At 37.5% G+C, this 26,749-nt stretch overlaps 1 protein-coding gene across 1 annotated transcript; it reads right to left on the minus strand.

Annotated features, from left to right (window-relative positions):
• Positions 1 to 5,800: 5,800 nt before the first annotated feature.
• Positions 5,801 to 6,585, minus strand: LOC149215969 (uncharacterized). The gene is made up of 2 exons (XM_089389783.1): positions 6,212 to 6,585; positions 5,801 to 6,101 (listed from the first exon to the last, which is right to left on the minus strand). Exons 1-2 carry the CDS (start codon positions 6,583 to 6,585, stop codon positions 5,801 to 5,803), a joined length of 675 nt encoding a protein of 224 aa, XP_089245909.1.
• Positions 6,586 to 26,749: the final 20,164 nt, after the last annotated feature.

Genomic DNA, 26,749 nt, shown 5'->3' on the forward strand with positions numbered 1-26,749 from the left:
CCATTTAAGAGCCCGAGAGCGGTATGGGACACTTAGGAAAATATCACCCTATCCATGACTCCATGTCAAGCACCTTTTAGGATAGAACAAAGATAGGGATTAGGAGTTTGTCACCTTGGTAATCACTGGTAATATTAAATCCTAAAGTAAAAGGATAGAAAAGGTAAGATAAAGGAGAACGCCAACTTTGACTTAAATTTTTAACAATACCATTAATTGATTCAAGATGCTTGAGAGTGGTTCCAACAGAGAAGCAAAGGTGTATGTATGTGCTTGTCAAGGTCGCTTCCTGCTGAAAATGATGACCATGATAACTTGGTATGTTTGAAGAAGGATGAAGCTATTAGGTCAATCAGTCTTTATGTTAGCCTATTGCATTCATCATACCAAGGATAACAAAGGTCCAAAGGAAATCTATAATAACTTCAAAAGTCCCTTTGCAACAATAAATACCACTGTAGTCCACTGACTTGAAACTAATCTCTCCAACCTAAAGAAGGGTGACTTCGACACAGCTGAGGAATATATTGCCAAGTTTAAAACCCTGAAGACCGATATTATTCAAACACGCAAAAATGACAAATAATCATTTATAAACTATTTCTTATTGCATTGCACTAGTGTGGCAGGTTTTACAAAACATGACATAGTGCATAAGTGTTGGAGTAGAGTTGCAGTTATGGAAGCATATGTTTCTATAAAAGTTTTAACTTTCATGACAAATAATAACATCAAATTCTATACATATTTATAGTTCATCATTTTGGTGTACCATAAACCATATTGTGTGTAACCAAAACTCAAATTGACAATACAAATGGGATTGTAATTAATTTAATATATATATATATGAATTAATAATATAATTTACACTGTAAATGTTATGTGGTTTCCAACATTCATTCTTCTCTATTTTTAATATTTTCTTAAAAAAATACTTGTACTTTTTAATCTTTTTAGAAATTCAATAATTCCAATTTCATAATTCTATCGACCTCTCTTCCTACATTTTAAGACAATTGCTAGCTATTGATATATACTTTGAGTAACTTATATGATAGTTACGAGATTGCCGAGATTTCCCATAGTTCAGAGAAAAAATAGCAATATTGATATGCGAATATTGAATGGTGACGTCTATTTGAGGGGTAATTGGGAGTCTTTGCATGAATTTTGGGTTGTCCACAAAAACTCCAAATACACAAGAAAGAAGACGATTATAGAGATCGCTGGCAAAAATTTCTTTGACATCGAGCCCCCGATGATTTATTAATATAAATACATCATAACGGGGACCATAAGGGAAGTCTTTGAACACACTTTCTACCACATGATTCAAGAGATTTTCTTCGCTTCTGCATATCGATTCATTCGTAAAATAGACACTCATAAACACTTAACTACTCATCTTATATATATTTCTTTCACACAAATTGAAAACTAAAATGGATTTTGATAATGGGACATTCTCACCTTTGATCCTCTTCCAAGACGAAACCGCTTATTCCTGTAACATGGGATAGAGCGTCTCTCCACTCTTTAACTGTCTATGGATCATACAGGTTTCTATTCTCATAGTTGAACAGTGCCTTATAATAGGCTCCATCATTATCTTCGTAGGTCCACCTAAGTTCACTAGGTTTGACATAGTAAAAGATAGGAATAATCATGAGAGCGAGCTCATCCAGGCACCATTTCGATTGTGCAAAATTTGGAGGAAAAATGGCTATGTCAACAGAGACAAAATCTTGTCATCAAACAACATGTCTCGCAGGTCTGGCTTGTCCAGAAATACTTGCAGTTCGTGGGATTCAAGGCGACTACAAAGTTCAGTTGCAAAAGTGTTGACAACTCTGCTACAATAATTAAAATCACAAAGGTTTATGACTAGCAATTGTCCCAAAAGGTACAAAGAGAGGCCGATAGGATTATTAAATTAGAATTGTTGAATTTCTCTAGAAGAGATGTTGGTTCAAGCCTACAAGGAGCAAAGAGATTTGATGTTTGGAGTTCTATGATTTTTGGACACCATATTCCTTTAAATACAACTTAATTTTTTAGAAAAGTTCAAGCCCAATGCAGTTCTGCCATGCAGACATACACTTAAATCACTACTGGGCTTATGATATTTGCTAATTCAAAGTAAACTGGTATACAAGATAATGTACCAAGCTAAACCACAAGTTACACATCTTCAGACCTGAAAAAGTACATAACAATGGTTTGGCAAATCAATAAAGATATCATAATTTCTTTTCCTTCCACATACATACAATTTCTCCAAAGGGGAGAGCAAAAGCAATCTCCTATAAAAATGGACCTCTATATCTTAAAAAAAGATCTTATCCATGAGGAAAAAGAATAGAAAGGTCTGAGGACCATAAAGCCACAGCCATGAGGATATCATAGCCTACTGATGTTGTCCGATGAATGAACCGTGAAGGGGGAAAGCTCTGGTCCGTGACAACTTCTTTCTTTCACACAACTACCGAAGGGAGAAGAGAAGAAAACAAGACATCTAGAATAAGGCTGGAAAGAAGAACTCATATCAGCTCTGTGTATTAAGACAGTAGCAAAATCTTACTACCAAAACCTGCTAACAGATCCTTTTGATATCTCAAATCCCGATAGCAGGCTAAACATGGGTCTTCGTCCAGGAAGAACTGAGATCAGTTGTGTACTCAAAGGAAATAGGTAAGGGCCCAGGCCTATTGGTTTCCCTATTGATTTCTACCAAAAACTGTGGCACATTATTAGTAGGGACCTTTTAGCAGCTGCTGAGGAATCTAGGGTGTTTGGAAAGATACTGAAGGATATCAATTCACCTTTTTCTACACATCAAAAGTAGGGGAAAGATTTTATTTAGGTTCATCCGAAAATAAAATAACAAATGGGATTCAAGCAAGAACCCTCCATACAAAATAGTACCTGGAAGAACAAATGTGTCAGGAAAACAGAATTCAGTTTCAAATTTTAGAATATAGAAAACAAAATAACTTATGAGTTCACTTGACCTTCACTGCCAATTTTGGTTAAGAAGTAATTCAATGCCCAAAGGTCATCCAATTGTACACAGTCTCTCGTATAATTGTCTACAACCTCTAAGGTTCTCCTAATTGGATAGTGGTACCAATGTCTAAGAAGAGTGACACCCTTGCATTTCTCATGAAAATGATCAAGCTGTCCTAACATAGAGAAAAACTACAAAACAACCATCATGTGACTTGCTTAACAAACATGAAACTTACATCAGAGATTGATGGGTTTTCAAATATTACTTTCACTAAAATAGAGAAGAAATGGTGAGAAAGACTTGATATTATGTATTATTCTGCTTTTCAATAAGTATGGTTAGCCTTTTTTTCCTTAGTTAATGTCCATGTGGATAACAATACTAAACTTCACTGTGGCTATCCTATTATGTATCATTTTTCACTTCATTTCATGTTATCTTAGATTGAATTTTGGCATTTTCTAAGATTTGCGTTTGCACTCCCACATTGTACTCATATTAATGGTATCCTTTAGTCTCATTAACCTATTTATGGTTATTTGTTAAACATTAATAAAATTATATTTTCACTCCCACATTGTATTCATACTAGTTGTATCCTTCAATCCCATTCACCTATTTATGGTTATTTGTTAGACTCATACTAGTTGTATCCTTCAGTCCCATTCACCAATTTATGGTTATTTGTTAGAAATTAATAAAATTATATTATGTTACTTTATGGAGCATTTTCATCTGACTTACTGTGGATTCTTGTTACCACTCCCACATTGTACTAATACTATTTGTATCCTTGTCCCATTGACCTATTTATGATAATTTGTCCCATTGATCTATTTATGATAGTTTGTGGGACATTAATAAAATTAGATCATCTTATCTTACGGAGCATTTTCTTCTGACTTACTGTGGATTCTTGTAGATCACTCCTTGAGTTCAAAGAATTTCCAACCACTAGCTAATTTAAATGGGATCATTTTTCATAGTTGTAGCTTTTTGCTTGATTAGCATGATCAGTGTCATGCCAGTTTCCTTGAAATTAGTTACAGCGTGAAGCTCAACATGAAAAAAAGGAGATACGTCCCACTAAATAAACTGATACGATAGAACAAACATAGTAAATATTAATACAATGAGACCTCATGCATGCAGAATTACAAGAGGACTGGAAGGCTCACTTGTAACTGCCAAGCCAAGTAGATGCCATTTAATTTTCATGTGAGTCATAGATATGATGAAAAGAATAAATTAAAAAGATAGTTTACCCATAAAGATATGAAGAAACCTAATTCCCAAATGGGTTAACCATCACATACATTATCCAGCTGCAAACTCCGGCATGGCATATCACCAATAGAAACCCCTTGGGCAATGTACAGAAATATTTTGTTGGCATCTAGTGCTATAAACATGGAGTAATTTTATGATCAAATTTAGGTTTTTTTCCCACCTGAAAAATTAAAAATGGCGAATGAGAAACATATGGATTTGACATTCCATTCTTACGTATTCAGATGAGTTGAATACCGAAGTCTCTCAAGCCATCAATGAGGGACTTAACCTTCCCATGGTATTTCTATTCCCTCTTCATGGAGACTGAGACCGCGGGGATGTCCTAGAAGAGGAGACACTGCCCCAATATTTTTCCGATCTTGCCAGCTGCGGACACATCCCGAGTGGACTCCAGTGATGTGCAAAGTACCTGCTCCTGCGAGCAGACACATTACACTACCGTGGCGGTGGGAGTGTGAAATACTTGCGTTGTGATGTACTTGTTGGAGAAATGGACCTTGAGCATGTATGGCTTCAAGTATTTTATGATGATTCTCGTGGTTGCAGCAGGAGGAGGAGCAAACACCATCTTCTCTTCTCTACAACCTGCAACTGATGTCCTTCGATTTTTCACGGTGACCATAGTTTCGTGGTTGCAACACTGATTTATCTTGTGTTGTATACATTTGAGAGTCCAGTTATGGGAGACTGTCTATCTCTCTCTCTCTCTCTCTCTCTCTCTCTATATATATATATATATATATATATATATATATATCTATATATATATATATATATATATATATATATATATATATATATATATATATATATATCTATATGGTATACAAGTTACAGATTTTATATCTGGCCAGGTTTAATGACTAGTAAAGTGCTTTGAAGTTTAATGAAAGAAAAACATTTATACTTCACTGCTTTTTTTTCTCAGTACGATACTTCACTGTTTTTTATTTATATGGATTGTAATTAATGTTAAATGTTGTATTTAAATCGCATTTTCATTGATTCAATTGTTCTTCCCTTGCATATTTTAATATAAGGACTTATCTAATTGCTCTATATTTTCCTTGTGATAAAATCTTGCAAATATAGCAGATTGTGACAAAATCTTACAAATATAGCATAAAATAGAAAAAGAGTGTGTAAACTGTATATTTGTTGAGATAGGAATCTGATATCCATAATCAGACGATGCCCATCACTAGATTACAGTTAGTCACGTCATACAATGCTCATCACTAGATTATAGTTAGTCACATCAACATTTGACAACAGACAAAACAAGAAATTAGAGTTTCATTGATATAATTGTTTTTCCCTTGCATATTTCCAATATAAGGACTTGTCCAATTTGATCTATATTTTCCCTTGTGACAGTATCTTGCAAATTTTTAGAACAACCAACAATTGATTTCAGATGAAACAGTGAAGCAACTTCTTAGTTGTTATGACTTGAAGTTCAGATGGCCTCCAAGTTCGCCAGGATAATAATCCCTAAGATTTTTGCTCTGTATTGAAATTGCTTTGCTGGTTTGTTCCTGGACCAGATGGGGCAGAAGTATGGTATTCAATCATTTCCTGCACCGCTTCTGCTACATGAAGCCCATGTAGATCTAACTTCCAAATGTCCTTATGTTTTTCATTTCTAATTTGAAGAATTCCTGCAGTTGCCTTAGCATTTAGTTTATATACAGCCAAATGTTCCTCTTTTGATTTTAGAGAAATATTCCTAGCAGTGTTGTGATCGCCTCGCAAATAAGCTCTTTCAGCTTCCCTTGAATGTCGATTTGCAACCCTGCTTGAAAACAAGCGATGATAATATATGTTCATGCCTTCCCAATTATCAGTAATGATCACCTTAAAAAAATTCAATGGACTTCATGGAAATAGGCTGGCAAAATATACCTGAGCATCCGCAATGCTTCCTTTCGATGTTTCAAATATACATCATCTTCCTCCCATTCTGGCTCAGGGGTAGCAGTTGGCATGTGTCCTATTGAAAATGTCACATGTAAATTTTCAAAATCCAAGGACTCAGGCAAGAGAGGGCCACCTCCTTCAGAACTCTGATCAGGTAGAGAATTCTCAACAGCTTCAGATGCATCAGAGGGATTTGAATTCTCCAGCAATGTCATCACAGCCATAGCCTCCAGGGAAGCAGAGGCTTGTCCAAACTCATAATTAACAACCACTAAAACATCCTCTATCAGGTTCTTATCAGCCCAACCATACAAGGCCTTCAGTTTCTCTACTGCAACTTTTTTTCTGATTTGCATCATCTGTCACGCCTTGCAGCATAGCAATGCTAGCCAGGGTTGTATTAGGATAAGGATCAATCAATTTCTCTGGCCTAACAACAACTTTTTCTATTAATTGAGAAAATCCTTTCCAGGGTTTGCCTCTAGAATTTGGAGACATAAAGGAAATATTTTCGTGCCGCACCACAGCCGAGACATCATTCTATCTTTCAGATAATTCTTGTCCATAACAGAACCCTGACTTGGCTTTCTCTGGAGATGATTAGAAGAGGACGAGGTTGGAGGAAAAGGTGGGAAAGGGACCACGTCAGCCTTAGGAACCCCACCCCGCTGTTGGGCATCAAAGGAAGCCCATCCTGGAACCTTAACCCTTTGTCGCGGTGGTCGGATGGACCTCTTGGGAGCACCACTGGTGCCCATCATGGAGCACTTACCTGTCGAGAAAAGTATTGTTGGGTCTGTATAAGGAGATCACGGGATCAAAAACCTTTGGGTTTTCGTCCAAAGCAGGATTACAAAGGGGGGTCTACTGTTTACTCCTTCGGCTAAATATAAAGGGAAACAAATCATTCATTAATGAGGATCTTATGCACAGAATTTCAATGCCATACCTGGCTAAAGAACTCTCAAAGCCACCCGTTTGTACTTCCAAAGCTCCCGAAACCACGTGCAGGATTTCAGAAAAACAGAGTCGCTGGATTGCTGTTGTCGATTTTTCTTTTGTCTGAAGGATTTGATGTACAAAGATGAAGAAGATGTGTTGAACTTGCATTAAGAATTGGACTGAGAATCCATTAACAAAGCGCGTGAGCTCTGAAAAATTTTGACCCCCCTCAAGAATTGCAGGCTGAGAACAGACCCAAATCAAATTGCTCTCGGCTCTTGCCGTGTTGCTATAGAAAAAGGAGCAGTTGTATTTCTGCATGAGTATATACACGGCGCTATACTAACCTAGTAACCTCTAAACCCTATCGAATGTAGAGGGAGGAGTTTGTTCAGACAGGTGAGTGCACCTGGACTTGGGATTGTGTTGCATGCAAGTGGTGTCCTGGAACTTCGGCATAAAATGGGTAATAACTGACTGTAAAATCGGCTGCAGAAACCACTCTTCAAATCAAAGATTGAAAGTGGGTCTCATCTGATCGAATGGAGCAGAGTAAATAGGACGACGAAAGTCTCTTTCAAAGGAAGGCCTATCGGGCTAAATATGTCATAAAGAGCGGACACAGTGGAGGAGGAAGCGAAGTCATCGAGATTAGGGGCAGCTGTTAGATGGTGTGCCATGGGAGTTCAGAGAACAACCTTAATATGATGTGCAGACTCCAGAGTACAGTCAGTCAGATGGGAAAAATTTGTGTTAGTGTATAATACAAAATAAAACGAATATCGGGCTTCCAAAATAGCACTACCCATCTAGCAATGTTTGTGGTATTTAAATTTTATATCCAACTGAACCGCTGATCGAGCCCTTGACAAATTGCATTTTTTTGTTGTTCTATTAAGCCCTCACAACTTGTCAGCCTACTGTAATGACTTTGTTATATGCCTTTTCAAATCAACCTGCCCACGCGCCATTTACAAATTTAATTATTGAAGTCTTATCATGATTGAATATAGTTGTCCATACAAAACAATCAATAGCGAAATAATCATTACTGCTATTAACAAATATGAATTAAAAAAAAAAAAAACCATTAATTTTCTGGCTCCCCTTGTAAGTTTTTCGCAGCACTCCCTGGTGACACCTTTCCCGATGTGATGTCGTTTCAACTTTCGATGCTAACGTCGACAATCATTCCTTTTCAACACGTCGTTTAGATAGTGACGTTGAGTGTCATTCGTACTCAATCGCTTGGAAGCAATTTTATGTAGTGCATAAGTCAACACGTCAATAATGGGGTCGTTTAGATAGTGACGTTGAGAGTGATTCGTACTCAACGGCTGGGAAGCAATTTCGGGTTAGTGCACAAGTTAACGCGTGATACAGTGAAATTCTAACATGATGGGGCAGCCCTGGAATTTGACGCCGCACAGGACGTATTTTTGGTTTTTGAACGTATTTGACAGGAGCAAAAATAAATTCCACGTCAAATCAGACGTGTGATACACCTCTGCAAACCGTCAAAACAATGTCTGTTTCAATTGTTTAAATGTAAAAATTTAGAATACCTTATTTCTTATGAGTCTAGACATGGGGAGTATGGGAGTCTGGGATCACCGGACCAGCAGTAGTACTGGTACGCAACGCGTTACGTAGTTTAAAATAAAAGCCTTTAAATGCATCACAATCCCACTGCGTACTACCTAGTACTTACCATTGATTATCCAGCTACAATCTGCCGCTCATAGCCGCTCAAATTTAATCTGACGAGACTTGCAATTTGCAAATTTCAATCTATTGCAATATGCTAGTGCTTATTCCTCCAATGGATCATAAATTGGTTTACGTTATTAGGGATATAGCTTAAAGAAAAATTTAAATTCTTTTTCTATTCATTTACTTCATGCTTGGTATGTGCCTAGGCAAGTCTCGTGAAGCTCAGGTTCCAGAGATTCAAAAATTCTTTTGCTAGTTTATATATATATATATATGCGCGACACAGTACAACAATTGTGGGAGATATTTCCTCTTCATTATGAAGAAGTAGATGTGAAGGAAGGGATTTTAGGTATAGGAGGGTTCCCCGTTAAGGATTGCCAGCGATCTTGGATACCACTTACAGTGAGGAGTGCAGGTGGGGATGTCAAGCTATAAACAAACCAGCAAACAGGGTAAGTACATTCTATTTTGTAAAAAGAATGCATGCCTCGACAGTTAATGTGATAAATCTAACAGGTAGAATTGTTCCATCTAAACATAAGACAGGCATATCATCTGTCTAGAAACAAATATTATAAAACCATTTTCTAGTAATCTTCTTTTTAAATTCCCTTACCTTGTAAAATATAGATTGTATTTGAGTACCCAAATACGAGTGCTCTGTTTCCTGAACTTCATCAATCTTATCCCAAATATTAGTAAAATATATATTGTATTTAAATACCCAAAAACTAGTGCTCTGTTTCTTGGACTTCATTAATCTTATCCCAAATATTAGTGTGTTGTTTCTTAGTCTTGGTTATTGTGCGTCACATGTTGTTGTTGTTGATGTAAATGACATGTGTGGGCTCTGCCCAATGCCAACCATTTCCAATCTCCAAGTAGGCGCCATTGTGCATTTAACTGACTACAATTCTTCAAACTCTGCTCGGATCTGAATGAATCAGAGCAATCATGTGTCAACAACATTTTAACCGTAAAAACCTTTTTGGATAAAGCACCAAACCATTACAAATACGCGTTGACTACCAATTTACCAAATATGTTGATTTTTTTTGTCATATTACCTTGAAAAACTCCTTAAATATTAACACCATGAAAACAAGTGCAAAATAGAATTTTTTCAAAGAAAAGGGTTTCAATTTGCGAGGATGCCTTCATTGTTGTGCCAAGTTTTTCAGAGGAATTCGTATTTTGATTCGTTTGAGTGTGTAGGTGTGGGGGATTGCATGTGCTTCACATCTGGAAGATGTATGGATATAGGCTATAGCCATTAACAGTCTAAGCGAGGAGACATGGAGTTGGCTTCCAACGCCCACAACTATAGATAAATGTTATGGGTACCCGCATATTATGACCTTTAAACCCAGCTCCGATATGAAAGTCGGGTGAAGCCTAACTAGCCCTTTAACATTCATTTTGTTTTGATATATACCAGAGAAAAAAATTATGTTATGGGTACCCGCGTATTATGACCTTTGAAGTTCCCAACGACTAAAACTAAGTTACATTAATGTGAAGTTGAAGCGCAGATTCCATCTCAACATTGAAAATTAAGAATTACCTTTCCGAAGATGAATATAGTCTTTTTGGTTTGTTAATAAATTTTACGGCGGGTTCTTATCCTCCTCGACCAATGAAGTAAGAGAAGAAAATTGAATTTAATCACCGTGAAATTAATTAGAGATGAGTATTTAATGGAGTCAGACAAGAACGCTGAATTTAATAACCGTGAAATTAAGTCGGTATGAATATATTGGAATATATACTAAACCATAGAATGACTTATTGTGTATTGTGGAATTAATTTACAAAAACGAAAGGTAAAAAAAATACAAAAACTTCATCAAATTTTAATTTCACAGGGAAAAATAACTTGAAATTCTAAGCCTCTGATGGGGTCGTTTTTGAGAAAAGTACACGGAAACACGCTCAAAGACAGATTCTTTGCTTGTAGAACTTGCATTCTACCTCAAGTCAAGTTGCCTTGCATCTGTTTGGTAGAGATAGGCGTGGGTATTGAAAGGACGCGAATTAGAACGTTTTAAACCATGTGAAAGTCGAATATGGTTCAGGTAAACCTATTTGAATTTTATCAAAATGAAAAATTTTCTAAACTAATTATTAATGTTTGGAATTCTTCATGCTTCTCCAGTAGTAATTATTAATAATTGGATTTATCTATAATGGATTTATTTATAATCGGATTTAATTATTAATAATTGGATTTATTTAATTTAGTTAATTAATGATCAACTTGATCCAAGAGAGTTCTGCGGCGATACGAGGGTTTCAAATGGCGCTAACAGGTCGCACCAGAAACACAGGTTGCCTGGGTTCGAAGGGCCTGCTTCCAGCCCTCACAGATCACGAAGAAAGTTTGAAGGCCGCATCCAAATGGCAGACCAAAGAACCCAGGCAGCAACCGATAGATTCACTGCATGAAGGAGAATTTTTTCGGCCGCAAGCGGTTGTGTCCATCCGGATACTGGTTTCGGCCCTGCGGTTCGATGAGATCTGGACAGTCAAGGCTAACGCAACCCCCAAAGTCGTTGAATCAGTGCATATCGCAGAAGGAGCAGTGAACACAAGGAGTTCCTACCCGAAATCGAGGCTCAGATCTACAGAATCGGCTACATCGCCATGGATCTGGCTTCCTTCTACAGCGGATCGATCCTCGGCGATAGATCCATCATTCTCCAGGCCATGGACAAGCCCCCTTTACCTGACCTAGGGTTACTCACGCGGTCTGCAGATTGCTCTCCATACAACAGGGCATGGAATGGAAGCTACAGAACAACAACGGCCAGATCCGCTCACAAATATACAGAAACAACCCGATATTGAGCTATTAACCGAGCACAAGGGTAAGGAGACAACGATCTGGACGGTAATGAGCGCGGATGCCCCAGATCCATCATGGCTGCCACTTGAAACACCACGGATGTATCCAGAAACAGAAAGAAAGCCCATTAACGCGGAAGGGGGGCATGCAAACCCCAGATCCGCCATCGACCCACCAGATCCGGAGAACAAACAGACAAATCAGGGCTGGGTTAAGGCAGATCCGACAGATCTGAAACAAATATTCATCAGATCGGTAGACGGCAAACACTACTGTGTTCAATCCAAGGAAGGGATGGATGTTCTGGAATTAAAAAAACAGATCCAGAATAAACTGGGCATTCCGATATCATACCAAAATCTTTTATTTTCAGGACACTGCATGCAGGACCTACACACCCTCCAGCATTATGGAGTTGCTAATGATTCAACCATCATCCTCAACTTGAGACTTCGAGGAGGATGCAAGGGAACTACCTCAAAAAATACTGGTTCTTTCCGTGATGCGGTCAAAGGAAAAGATCCACTGCAACACAGACCAGCACCCACAGCAGAGCTTCCAGGGCCCTATATCGTGGAACAGAGGCCAGAATCACCCATGCTCACTGTATCAATGCCTGAGGTAACAGATCTGTACACGGATTTAATGCAAAATGCTGTTATATGCAGATTTAATGGCTATTGGCCCAAAGCTGATGCACTGCATCAATGGGTTTTTTCTTCATGGACACCCAAATGTGAAATATATCTATGCCCTAAGGGTTTCTTCATAGTGAGATTCAGCACAGAACTGGAACGAGACAGCATCATCAACCAAGGGCCTTGGTTTTGGGGCAATGCTGGTCTCTTTATCACTCCCTGGTTCTCGGACTTTGATGCCAATAAAATGGTAGTATCGACAATGCCAGTTTGGGTAAGGCTTCATAACCTCCCACTGCATTTCTGGCATCGGAAAGCACTAACAGCCATTGGGAATTCCATAGGAAAACATCTTAAAATAGATGAGGACAGAGCCAACCGGGGAATCTTCACATATGCCAGAATATGTGTCGAGGTGGATCTAAGTCAAGGGCTTCCAGATCACATCACATTAAACTTTAACAATTCACTGTGGACGCAACAACTTGATTACGAGAACACGGCATTCAGATGTCGCAGCTGCCTGCAGACAGGGCACCTACAATATGCATGTCCTCTGTCTAGTAAGGAGCCTAAAGGAAACAAGAAGCAACAGAAGAAACCAAAAGGTTGGCAGCACACTGAACCACTGGAGGAGGAAGCACTGAACACAGAACCCACAGATTTACAAGGAAGACAAGAAAAAGCGATGGAGGAAAACAACGAAGAACCTAAATTAAAGCCAATTAACTTGGAAAGGCAGCAAGATCTACAGCTGGAAATAAGCGGAGCCAAGAGAGCACACAGCCCTGAAAGATCTAACTCGGACAAAGAACAATCAGTGTATACAGGGGAAAATCAGCTTGCCTTAATTGTCCCCACTCCCAACACGGGAATCTGGCGCAAAGTAGAGAAGAAAAAAGGAAGGAAAATATAGGTTTGTAGACACAACTTTATCATTTCTGTTGTATTCCTGTATTTACAGGAACAGTTTTTGTCCTTTTGTGTTTTATTTCTGTTTGCTGCTTGTCATCACAGGAACAGCCATATGCATATGCTTCAAGCATCTACAAAATGTAATTTTATCAATATGAATAAAATTACGACTTTTTCTTAGGGGAAAAAAAAAATTAGTTAATTAATTTATTTATAATTTTTGAATTAATTAATTAAATTAAAAGAAACATAAAAACAAAAATTACAAATAAATAAATAAAATAATTAATGAATTTAATTAATTAACTAAACTAATTAATAAATGATTTAATTAAAATTAATTATAATAATTAAAACAAATAAATTAAAACTGAAATAAATAAATGAAAATAAGAATAAAGTTTAAACTAATATATGTAGGCTAAAGTCGGCTTTCACTATTTAGGATTAATTAGGTTTATATATACACTGGTCGGAGGATTCTTCTCTCAAAACCATTTTTTGTGGTCCTGATGATGGATCCCCTTTGGGGTTCGAAACATCAACATGATGAATATGATACTGTGGATAATCCAGAAAATACTACACCAAATAACAACCACAGAATCTTAAAGTCTAACATTACTTTATTATTGTTAAAAAATTAAAAAGATCAGAAGAATTAACTAAATTATAATTTTATTTAATATAATAATAATTAATATTAATGATAAAAAGAGTATATATATATTTAAAAAAATGGTAAAGTTTTTTTTTAAGATTTTCATTGATCATATTAAAAAAGCAGAGTATCCATTTCCTATTTTTCTTATTGTCGTGGGCCTTCTTTTATAACTTAGTAAATTGAAATTGACTAAATATTTTGCAAAATTTCTACCTTAAACCTACAAAACATAAAAAATGAAATCTTTGTTCACCCCAAAGGGGCCTACCTCCATGTCGAAATTTTCCTCCTTTTCTTCCTGCTCTCTAAGGTCTACAACAATCTCGCCTTCAGCTTTGTACCGTGCTTCTGTTCGCACATTCAAACTTGGTTTCAATGAGCCTTGTTCTTTCTCCTCATCTGATTCCCAGTCCACTACCTGACCTATTGTCTTCAACATTATTAACTCTAAATACATTCGTAGCATATGTCAATCTGTTCATGATCTGTTCCATTCTAAATTGTGCCCCATTGACTTTTCCTTATCAGTATTCTCATTTTCCAGTAGTTCCAGGTGCTTATCTAACATTTCATACATCCCAAGCAGATCCTCAAAAACCTTCTCCATTTCCTTCCTCCAACGCTTGAAATCTTTGGCGACATATATATATATATATTCCATGTCTGCCAACAACCACTTACACAACAATGTTCTCCACTCTGCAAACAACCAGTTGAGCTTTGTCTCAAGTTGTGGTCTAGTATTTATTGCTTCCCCTTCCTCCCAGGTAGAGGATCCTCCATCTACCACCATTAATTCCATCTGAGGGAGAGTCGTCGCTTCTAATTCTTTGAGTGATTGAACGATATTCAATAATGAGAGACCTTATTAACATCTATGTGATTTGCTTAGATTAAATCCATCTCCCACATGTGTTGAACTTGAGAGAACTGTAAAGATTTTAATCTAGGTCACCTTCTCTCGCTATCATTCCAAGTGTTTATTCCACCATGCATGCAATGCAACAGGTGGTGGACAGGCTGAGTTTTGAACTGTCTTCTCAACCTTTCATTCTTGTGACTTGGATTTTATAGTTGGTTGATTGCTTTGGTACCCATTAATTCTACTATCAGAGAATGTGGCTCATTCAAGTTCCAAGAGCTTTCATTTATTGAGTTGGGTTATTGTATCGATGCAAATCTTCTTTCACCATACTGCAATATTATTACTCCTTGTTCTGGTTGTGTCTGCTTCCATGTTATGGCATCTAAGAACATGAATAAAGTGGATTTTTTCAAATTATGCCGCCAACAATGCTATTTTTGGACGATTAGAGACCCCAGGCGAATGTGTATTCCATTTGTTCTTCGGGGTTGTGTAATGTCCCTCCTGCTCCTACAACCCTTGGATTGCCTTCGGAGGCTCCATCAAATTTGAGAATTGGAATGGATTGTTTGGATTTCCAGTCTCGAAATTCATTCTCCCCCAATCTCATTTGGGTGAATGTGGAGGTGTAGGGTTTAAACATGGAGCTAGCAACATGATCATATAAATTACGAAAATAGATTCATTTTCCCTCTTCACGGGTCATATCTCCCCATTCCTTTGAATTTACACCTTTTTTCACCATATGGTTTGCACATAAGCATTGTGCTTTTATAGTGGCTCTATGAGTGGACGATGATTTATCTTTAAAGGTCACCTTGTTCCTTTCCAACCAAATAATCCATCATAAGAATTTTGGCATTGCTATCCAAACTTGTTTCACTGCCACTTATTTGATTTTGTTGTTGGGGGTGTTGCTTTTCCAAGTCTCAAACATCTTTGTCTAGTTACCTAGAATGATTTCTACATTAAAGACTTTTTCGAAGGTCAATTTCCACACTACCATTGAGAATTGAAAATAATGGAATAAGTGAGATATCGACTTCTCCTATGATTTACATAGGATGCACCATGATGGACCTTGGATATTCCTCCTTCTTAAATTAACAGATGTGAGGATATTTTGATGTATTAGGAGCCAACAAAAAGAGTTGATTTTTGGTATGTTGTCATCTCTCTATATCATTTTCCATAGCCTCTTCTTTGGTGGATGGGGGAGATTTTGGATCAACAACTTCTAGCCCTCTTTGATTGTGTACTACATTGATTTTCATGGTTTCCACATTCTCAAATCAGATGAAACTTGTGAAATTGGTGCAAGTCCTTTTAAAAGAGTCATGTTTTGATTCCATTGTCCAACCAATTGCAAGGGAAGATCTTGACACTACCACCTTGATCAGACCCCAACTGAGTCCCAAGATGAAATGTCTTTTATGTGTTTGATGCCTTTACTCTTCAACCATTCTACAAGGGTCCTCCCTTCTTCGTGTTCTAGTATCACTAAAGCTGTCGCGATCTTATCCTTCCATAAGCTAAATTCTTCCTCCATTTCCCATAGTCCAACTCAAATGTTATATTATGACCGGGGAACCACTTTTTCATATGCGCCATATTTTGGATCCCTTACCTTCCCATTTTAATTTCTCAGCCCTTAGGATCCCTTACCTTCCCATTTTAATTTCTCAGCCCTTAGGATCCTTCTTTATGGAAATATTTATTGAGAAAGGCTTCCTTCCACCAGACACAGGTGTATGATACAAATTCCATACTATTTTAGCACCTAGAGCGAGATTCATATACATGAGGTCCTTAATTCTTAATTGTTCAAAATGTAGCAAGAAAAGTCTCAATTTGATTTTTTCCTTAATTAAATTGAAGAAATTTGAAATTCCATATTAACAGACAACCTGTAGGAGTTAACTGAGGTGAAATAACACTTGTGACTCAGTTAAGAACACTCAATTCAAGTTAATAAGTTGAGGCTCAATTTACTTGTGTTGATTCCTAAAAAATAGGAGACTAGCTCAGTTAATTTGATTTAGGGATATGAAGTTCAGTTGTGTGCAGTGGGTTCCTAAATTTTAGGAGCTTACGTTGAGCTAATTTCAGTTGTAGCAATTTAATTCAGTTAGATTGAGTTATGGTCATTTAAACTAGTTCTAATTGTTGGAGGAACTAGTGGAAGGTAAGTTGTTGGTGTGGAACTTCAACCGCACTCAGTGATCACCTAGATAACTGATAAATAAACCTAAATTAGAGAATTTGAGCTACCCAATTGAGGTTGGAGTTCAAGGGCAGTGTAATATCAGTTGTAAACTAGTTCAAGGTACATGCAGTTAGAGAATTGACCTAAAGAAACTGCACAATCCAATGGAGGAAAATTCCTATTAAGTAAGGCCTGATTCCTCAAGGAACAACGCAAGGAAATAGGAGTGTGGAGGCTCAAAATTTTGGCTAAGCATTGGCCAAGTTCGGTCAGTCAAGCAGTGGATAGAAGATACAGGTGCAGGTTGAGCTCAAGCTTGAGAAGAGCATATTGTATTCATCCAGATTCTTTGATTAATACAATATAGATAGTAAGGGGTTCTAAACAATTGTTTTCCCCTAGATAAATATTTGTGTATGTGTATTGAATTTTGATGCATGTTAATGATTTGTTTTCTCGATCGTGAATTTAGTTTCGCAGATCAGTAGAGTAGCTTCTAGTCTTGTGATTTAGAAAATTTCATGAGAAGTTTAGAATGTACACATTAATTTCTACATGGTATCAGAGTTTCAATCATAGTGGAGAAGGTATTTCAAACTTTTTATTGCAGAAGGATCCAACTTGCAGGATCAATTATTCAGAGCTAGCAGGATGGCCTTCAATGGACTAAGGCTCAAGTATGCTTCAAAAGGAACCACACATTTTTCGGCATGGAAGATTTGAATGGAGGTAGTATTGGATGATAATGGGCTGATAGAATAAATCAAGATAGATGTAGAAAAACCCCCAACATCTGATGCCCATGATCTTTCTCAGTGGAAGAAGGATGTTTTTAAAGCAAGGAGGATCATATTGGAGGGAGTTTGGGATCATATTGTCTCAAAGATCCACGAGAAAGAGACTTCGTTCACGATGTGGAAAACACTGACAGAGTTGCTGAGAAAAACAGTAACCACAAGAAGTTGGCACTCAAGGACAAGCCTCGAAGTATTAAGATGAAAAAGAATGACACAATTCCATAGTACCTGAGCAAGTTTACACAATGTTGTGATGAACCTGGTTGGGTCGTTATTAATATCCCTGAAGAAGATATGGTAGCTCTAGCCCTCTTGGGCCTTCCCAAGAACTGGTATAGTTATCAGGATTCGGTAAATGGTAGAGAGAAACTACCAAGCTAGTAGAGGTTATGGTATGATCAACAGAGATGGGACCTCATCCAAAGAAGAGGAAGATGTATTTTCATTAGTAAGCAAGGGACAGAAGGTCAAGGGGAAGAAGTCCCAAGGTGAGGCTCATTCTAGCCCAGAGGGAAAGCAGAAAGACTTGTCAAAAATCAAGTGCTTTCACTGTCATTAATTTAGGCACTGTGCCACGAAATGTCCATAGAAAAAGGAAAGTAAGAAGGAGTATGGAGTGGCAGCAACAGGTGAAGATTTGGCTTCACATTTTGAGCTTGACTTGATCACTCTCATCGCATGCATGGCAGGCACAGTCATTGGGAGCATGTGGTACCTGGATAGTGGTGCCTTATTCCACAAGATGGGTAACAAAGAAATTTTCAGTGACTTGGAGAATAAGTATCTTCATATGCACATCGATTTGGGAGATGATGGAAGGTATAACACGACCAGCATTGGTACCGTTACTTTTTAGGGGTAGTCGCACTCCCCTCTCAGGCTCAAGGATGTGAAGTATGTACTAGGTTTGAAGAAGAATCTAGTTTCCATCGCAGTGTTGGAAGACCATTTTTACGATGTGACATTCAACAAAAGGAAGGCTTTCTTGAGATGCATCACCACGGGATAAGTGGAGCAGATCAAGGTTCAAGTTAAGAAATTGTATCCTATTGAGGTAGAATATGCATGCAAACCATTGAGGAGAAAGGTAGAGACTAGATATTGGATGGTTGAGAGGGAGAATTCTAGACCGCTCAAGATGCAACCTTAGAAGAAGCCTCAGGAAGTTGTGGAATTGCCACAAATGGAGAAGAAGACATGAGGAAGAGTGGTGACATCCACTCAGGTAGAGACCTCCAATAGGGGAGAGTTAGAACCAAGTGGGAAGAGGGATCACATTAAATTTATACCTATAGGATTGAGGTCTGGCAATGTAGATACTTAGCCTCCGAATTGTAGATATTTAGACAAGGTCCATTGGGGTGTTTTCCTCATGGATCATTACCTTGATACGAGGTCCCATAATACTTAGTAGCCAGAGGATCATTGCCACTTTGATACTTAGTAGTGAAAAGGATTTTTGAATGCAGAGAAGGAGGCTCAGTAGCAAAGTCAGTAGAAGCATAATTTTCCCACTAGATAGTTATAGACATAGTTGATTCAATCTTTTTTTGGATGCTTCTCAGTTGCAAGTGTTGCAAGAGAAGCAAAAATAGTGAAAGGTGTTTCATGTAGTACATTCCACAGATCCTAGATTAGGGTGGTTGATAAACCCTTTCTTGTTGAGAGTGAGTGTTGAAAATGCAACAAGAAAAGTCTCAATTTGATTTTTGCCTTAATTAACTTGAGGAAATTCGAGATTCCATATCAGCACACAGCTTGGAGGGCTTAACTAAGGTGACATAACACTTTCCACTCAATTAAGAACACTCAATTTGAGTTAATGAGTTGAGGTTTAGTGTACTTGTGTTGATTCCTAAAAAATAGGAGTCTAGCTCAGTTAATTTGATTTAAGGACATGAAGTTCAATTATGTGCAATGGGTTCCTAAATTTTAGGAGCCTAGGTTGAGTTAATTTCAGTTGTAGCAATTTAATTCAGTTAAATTGAGTTATTGTTAGTTAAACTAGTTCTAACTTTTGGAGGAACTAGTGGAAGGTCAAGTTGTTGAAGTGGAACTTCAACCACACTTGGTGATCAACCAGGTAACTTGTAAATTAGCCTAAATTAGTTTCATGCATGCAGAGAATTCAAGTTACCCTGTTGAGAATGGAGTTCAAGGGAAGTGTACTATCATTTGTAAACTAGTTCAAGTTGTACAAGTGGTGCATACAATGAGGGAATTTACCTAAAGGAGCTTCACAATCTAATGGAGGAAAATTCTTATTAAATAAGGGCTTAATTCCTCGAGGAACAAAGCAAGGAAACATGAGTTTGGAGGATCAAATTTTTGGCTAAGTATTTGCCAAGGTTAGTGAGTTAGGCAGAGGATAGAAGATACAAGTGTAGGTTGAGCTCAAGATTGAGCAGAGCACATTATATTCACCTAGATTATTTGATTAATGAAATACAGGTAGTAAAGGGTTTTGAGCAGTTATTTTCCCCTAGATAAATATTTGTGTGTGTGTTGAATATTGATACATGTTAATGATTTGTGTTCTTGATCGTGAATTTTCTTCTACAAATCAGTACAGTAGCTTCTAGCCTTGTGATTTAGAAAATTTCATGAGCAGTTTAGAATCTACACATTAATTTTTACACTAATCCTTCATACTCCTTCAGTAAGCGAACTATATTCTAGTTTAGAAGGTGAAATTTATTTTCACTGTCCTTTCCTCCATGCGAAATGAATCTTATTGTCAGGGCACTCATTTGAGAGAGAATGCTCTTAGGGGTGATCAGTCCCAAGCCTAGACATATTGGGAGAGTCGAGAATACCAATTTGATGAGGATGGTTTTACCTGCGAGATTCAGACATATCACGCTCCATCCTTGTATCTTCTTATTAAATTTTTGCATGATGTCTTCCTAGTATTCATTTGAAGGAGATCCTAAAAAGGTAGGGATTCCTAGATATTTGAAATGTTTACATTTAGCTTGAACCAAAAATCCCAAAGTTGTGGCAATATCATGCATTGTAGAGTATGAGCAGTTCCATCCATAAAGTTGGCTCTTCTTTTTATTTACATGACCCCCTGACAACCTTAGATATCAATGTAAAATAGATTTAAATATTTTTTTTATGATTTTGGAGACTCCTCCAAGAAAAAATTGTCATCTGCAAACTGTGAATGATTTATATTTTTAACATTTCTCGTTATGCTTATTTGTGGTAGGGAGACACTCCTTCTTTCCTTTTCAATATACCTACTTAGACTTTTATTGACCATAATGCATAAGAGGTGACATGGGGCATCCTTACTTGAGGCCCTTGGAGGCTTTGAAGAAAGGAGTTGGTCTTCTGATTATTAAGGGGGTGATCCAAGGGGAGGTTATACAAGATTTTTTCTAGGGAACAAATAACTACATAATCCCAATTTTTTAAGAATGATGAAAATGAGAAAGTGAAACACCAAATCAAAGGCGTTTTCCATATCCAATTTGACGACGAACCTTGGTTCTCCCTCCTCCTTGCTAGCGTGGATAACTTCCTAAACAAGGATGATATTGTCCAAAATATACCTTTTCTTGAGGAAACCTTCTTGATTCTCTAGGGCGAGTCTCGAAAGTATCAAATTTTGTCTGCTAGCAATGATATTTATCATAATATTGTGTGATGCATTACATAATGATATTGGACAGAAGCGAGAGAAATTCTATGGATTGGTCTATTTTGGAAAGAGAGCGAGAAAAAAGGATTTTATATTCCCACCTATCTTGTTTTTCTCCATTGACCAATTTATCATTTGTTGAATTTAATCTTCTGTGATCCATATCAAGCTTTTTGAGAAGAATTTTTAGCTTAAATAACACTCGTTGGTTCGAAACGCGTCGACAAATGCAATTTATCATTCTTATAAAATATCTCTTTATCATATTCCAACATATCATGTAGAAACTAATTGTGAACCCATCTAAGATTGGTACCTTATCCTGATCCATACACCATATGACCTCGACCACCTCCCGCTCTTCAATCTTTCAAACTAGACATTGATTGTAGTCATCTGATACCTTTAGGCCAAGTGTAATGAGAAAATCTTCTACCTTAGCATAATCTATCTCACCACCCATTATGAATAGGGCTTGGAAATAGTTATATACTTCTTGTTTTTTTTTCTATAAAGGAGGTAATTCTTTCCCTCCCTTCTGAGGCCATTCCCGTAAATCTACTCCTTAATTCCCTTACCTAGCTTTGTTTGTGAAAAACGGTTGTATTCCTATCTCCTTCCTTCAGCCATGCGCTTCTTGATTTGAGGCATCAATCCTCCTCCTCCTCCTTTCTACATTACTAAAATTATTGGGTATTTAGTTCTTTCTCCCTGTTTATATGGATTTTTGTTACCTCACAATTCTCCATAATTATTGTGTGTTGATCCATTTCCTAATGTAAGATTTCTTTCTTTTTCCTGGAGGAACATAGAAGTCTCTAGCCCATTATCACAGTGCCTGTTTAACCTCCTTCAGTTTTGATTCACATACATAAGGTTGCGATCCCATGATTAGTGTGTGCCACACTTGTTTTATGATATCCATCACTCCTTATCACACCCAATATGGATTCAACTTGAGAGGGATTGGGCCCAAATATTCTCCTTTCTCAATTACCAATTTTTTTGGTCAATGATCTAATTCATCGAGGGGAAAGATCACTAAATATGCGTCCCTTCCCAATAAAACCGACGAACTATGTATTAGAAAGCAATCTAATCTTACAGTGATGTGCCCTCCCCCACACCTTTTATTAGGTGAATATACCTCGCGATGTCTTGGCATCAATCAGGGCCCATTCTACCAAGAGATCCTCTTGTCTCTCCCTAAAAGGAGCATAGAACAACGAGCCAACCTTCTTTTCCTGTGAAGTCAGTGTGGTATTGAAGTGTCTATTGGAAACAATGTTTAATACTAAGAGTGGGGGGGGTGAATCAATATTAAGGCTAATTTAAACTTTTATTCCAATTTATCTTTACTCATTCATACTTGAAATCCACTATATGAGACCAACCATTAACAAACCATAACAACAACCATATGAATCAACATAAGCACACACATCATGAGCAACACACATATGACATAGAGATTTAAAGTTGAAACTCTTCTGGGAGAAAAATCACCAAATGTTTTCTTATTATTGATGTAAAATTAAGAGCACCTACTCTATTACATCATTCTATATGTGAGCCACCACTCACAAGAAGCACCAACTCCCTTTGATTTTTTGCTAGCACCCACTAGCAGGAAGCACCAACTCCCTCCTTTTGTAGACACCTGATCAACTTACAAAAAGCGCCATGTGAAGCACAAACTTCATGGATTTTTTGCAAGCACCAACTTGCACCTCCTTGGATATATGCAAGCACCAAATTGCATGAGGCTCCAACCCCCAACATTTTCTCAGATACCCACTAAGATGGAAGCACCAACTTCCAGTGTCGGCTCCAACCCACACTCAATAAGGAAATAATCCTATATGCTCCATGCCATGAGAGGAGGGGCTTTTGGGATAGGATGGAGGCTAGTGGTATGGTGAAGACTATGTCTATGGTTATTGCTGGTGATTTCAATGCTACGGTTGCTAGTGATGAAAGTTGGGGAGCTCGTAGTAAAAATGATCCACTTGTCTCCTTTCTATTTTTTTTTTGAGCAAAACCATTTATTAGACGTGCATCTTGATCCCATTATTCCCACTAGGAAAAATGGTAGACCGGGGCTAGAGTATATTTGCAAAAGGATTGATAAATTTCTGGTGCATGAGAATCTACTGGAGTATTTGGTTAACATGAGATCTTGGGTGGTGCAAACCAAAATATATGATCACCTTTTGATTACCTTACAGTGGAGAAGGGAGGACATTAGGAGGGGTATCACATTCAAATTCAATAGGATGTGGCTACATGAAGACTCCTTCAACACTCCGGTGAGGGAATTTTCGTCTTTGGGGGATTTCGATGAAATCACATGTGGTATGGATTTGTTTTCAGAAAATCTCAGTCTTCTTAAGAAGGAAGTGCGCAAATGAGAACAAGTGGAGAAGGCTAAAATGAAAATGGACCTAGATCATTTTTCTTCTTAAATCGAGTTTCTTGGTCATCATATGGACCTCACCACCCCTTTTGAAATGCATCTAGATAGATTGCAAGAACTAGAAAGGCAGAAAAGGCATATTATCAATTTTTAGGAGGCTTCTTGGCATCCCAAAAGTTGAGTTATTGGGATCTGAGAAGGTGATTGTAATACAACTTTTTTTCTTCATTTTGTTAATCAAAGGAGGTACAATAATGTCATATGGTAAATGGGTAAGGTGGGGAGAAGGGGGCAGGGGGGGGGGCGGCACTGGGGGGGGGAAGAGAGCTATCACTACTAGTGGCATTCAGTTAGTGATTGTGAAATATTTTGAGTGTTTATATTCGGCTCAAGATGGCTTGGACTATGCCGATCTACTACGGGATACTTAACAGTTTCCTTGTATGTTTTCAAAGGAATCCAATGTTTTTATTCACAAACTTATAACCTTCGAAGAAATACATGGTGTTATCAAATATTTTAAGAAAGACAAGTGTCCTCACCATGATTTCTAGAGAATGGAAATTTTCCTTCATTTATTTGATCTCATGGGGCAGGACATTCTCAATATGGTTGAATAATATCATTTAGGTGGTCAGGTTTTAGGTGAAATTAACTTTACCTTTATTGCATTGGTTCCCAAGTCTTCACACCCTCACACCTTTTTTGTTTTTTGTCCCATCTCCCTTTGTAATATAACCTATATGTTGGTATCAAAATTCATTGCAAGTCAAATTAAGGAGTTCCTATCATCATTCACCTCACCTGAACAATTTGGATTCCTATCCGGTCGTCAGATTCATGATGTGGTTGCTTCGACTCAGAAATGTCTCCATTCAATGCAAACAAAGAAGAAAGAGGCGATTATTATGAAAGTAGATGTACACAAGGCATATGATTGTGTTGACTAGACATATCTGCACTTAATCCTTTTTAAAATTGGGCTTTGTATGGAAAACATTACTTGGATTAGGGCATGTGTCTCTATGAAAAATTTCACGGTGTTAATTAATGGCTACCTGTTAGTATTTTTCTCGACGAGTAGGGGCCTTTGAAAAGGATGCTCATTATCTTCTTTATTATTCATATTGGTTATGGATGGTATTAGCCTAAAGATCAAGGAGGCACGCTCACAAGGAATATTTCAGGGGTTTTAGGTATCCTGATTCATCTCAATGAGACACTTTTTTTTTGTTGATGATACTTTATCATTTGGACAGGTTTCTTGGGAACACTGGAAGGTTTTTTTTATCATATATTGGTTATATTTGGAGTTTCCCCGGGTCTGATCATGAATGGAAACAAATCAATCATGTTACATTCCTTTGCAAGTCTAGAAGTTATTCTTCATATTGCTAGGTTTTTTAAGTTTGAGGCCTCTCACATTGAGGGAGGTGTGTCTTATCTAGGCTTTATATTGAAGCCTAAAATCTACAGAGTTGAGAATTGGCGAAAGATCGTGGAGAATTTTTAGAGGTACCTTTCTCTTTGGACTCATTGTCAACTCTCACTAGGAGGTTGGTACATTCTAGTCCAATTTGTATTACAACAACTATCAATATATTTGATGCACATATTTAGAATTCCTTCATTAATCATTAACAAAATCAAAGCCATCATGGCTCACTTTCTTTGGTATGGGAATAAAGTGCACAAAAAAATCCATTTGGTTAACTTTGAAGAATTTACTACGAGTAAGAAATTTGGCTAGGCTCTTCTGATGAAATCATTGTGGTGGGCTTTATTTGGTAGGGGTATTTGGCAGAATATGATTGTTGTGAAGTATCTACTAGTCGTGTTTTTTTAGATTGGTATAGAATGGGTATGATTGGGGTGAAGAAGGGCTCCTACATTTGGATGAGTTTCTCAAAGGTTAGTAAATGGTTTCTTGAAAATATGCCTTGGTCTTTTGGGAGGGGTGATAAAATTATTTTCGGAATGGATTCCATTTTGGGAGTAAGTTCTTTGCATCATTCCAATACTTATCTAATTAATGCTCGACATTCTATAGACATATTATTTCATGATTAAGCTATTGTGCGGTGGCAGTCGTATCTCCCGTACCCAATGTGGAAGAGAGTGGAGGAGATCAGTTTATCGAATGGTCTTGTGACATCCTGTCATAAGCTCATTCAGATGTTTCACTTGGTAGGGTTCATGAAGAAGGATATGGGTTTTTCGCAAGTGTGGGATGGTGTTATGAAAAAGGGCTCAGTGGTGGTTTCATACATTTATCAGTTTATCTCAAATTATGTCACCCCGGTGTTAACATGTGTTGGTTCAACATTGTTTGGAGGTGGCAGGGCCCTTTAAGGATGACCCTCTTCTGTTAGCTAGATTGGAAGAATAAGATCAAACACATGGGATAACCTCTGCAAACGGGGATTTCTTGGGCCTGGGAGGTGTGCTTTCTATCATTTGGATCAGGAAAGTGTGGCACATTTGTTTATCCATTGTCCCTTCTTGGTGGAAGTCTGAGGGAGTATATTTAAGCAAGCCCAGATTTCACAGGCAGATTCCTTCAATTCATTGGAGTCCTGTTTCAAGTGGTGGTTTAGTAGAAGAGGGAAGTGTAAAACGCTTCCTCTATACATGGTATGGGAGATTTGGCATGCACGAAATCTGGCTACCTTTGAAGATAGACTTCCCAATGTTCCTAGAATTTGTACAAAAATCATGGTTTCATTGTCGAAGGGGAGGATTCCAATTATTTGTTTTTAAATACAAATATTCAATTAAATTTATAAAGAAGACATGGTTTGAAATTGATAATATCAAAACCAAAATTACGAGACTAGTTAATTTAGATGGCCAAAATTATCCCATCCACA

This window comes from Pinus tabuliformis, chromosome 1_1 (assembly GCF_031772625.1).
Source record: "Pinus tabuliformis cultivar Carrire ecotype Pingquan chromosome 1_1, CPIR1, whole genome shotgun sequence".
NCBI lineage: Eukaryota > Viridiplantae > Streptophyta > Pinopsida > Pinales > Pinaceae > Pinus > Pinus tabuliformis.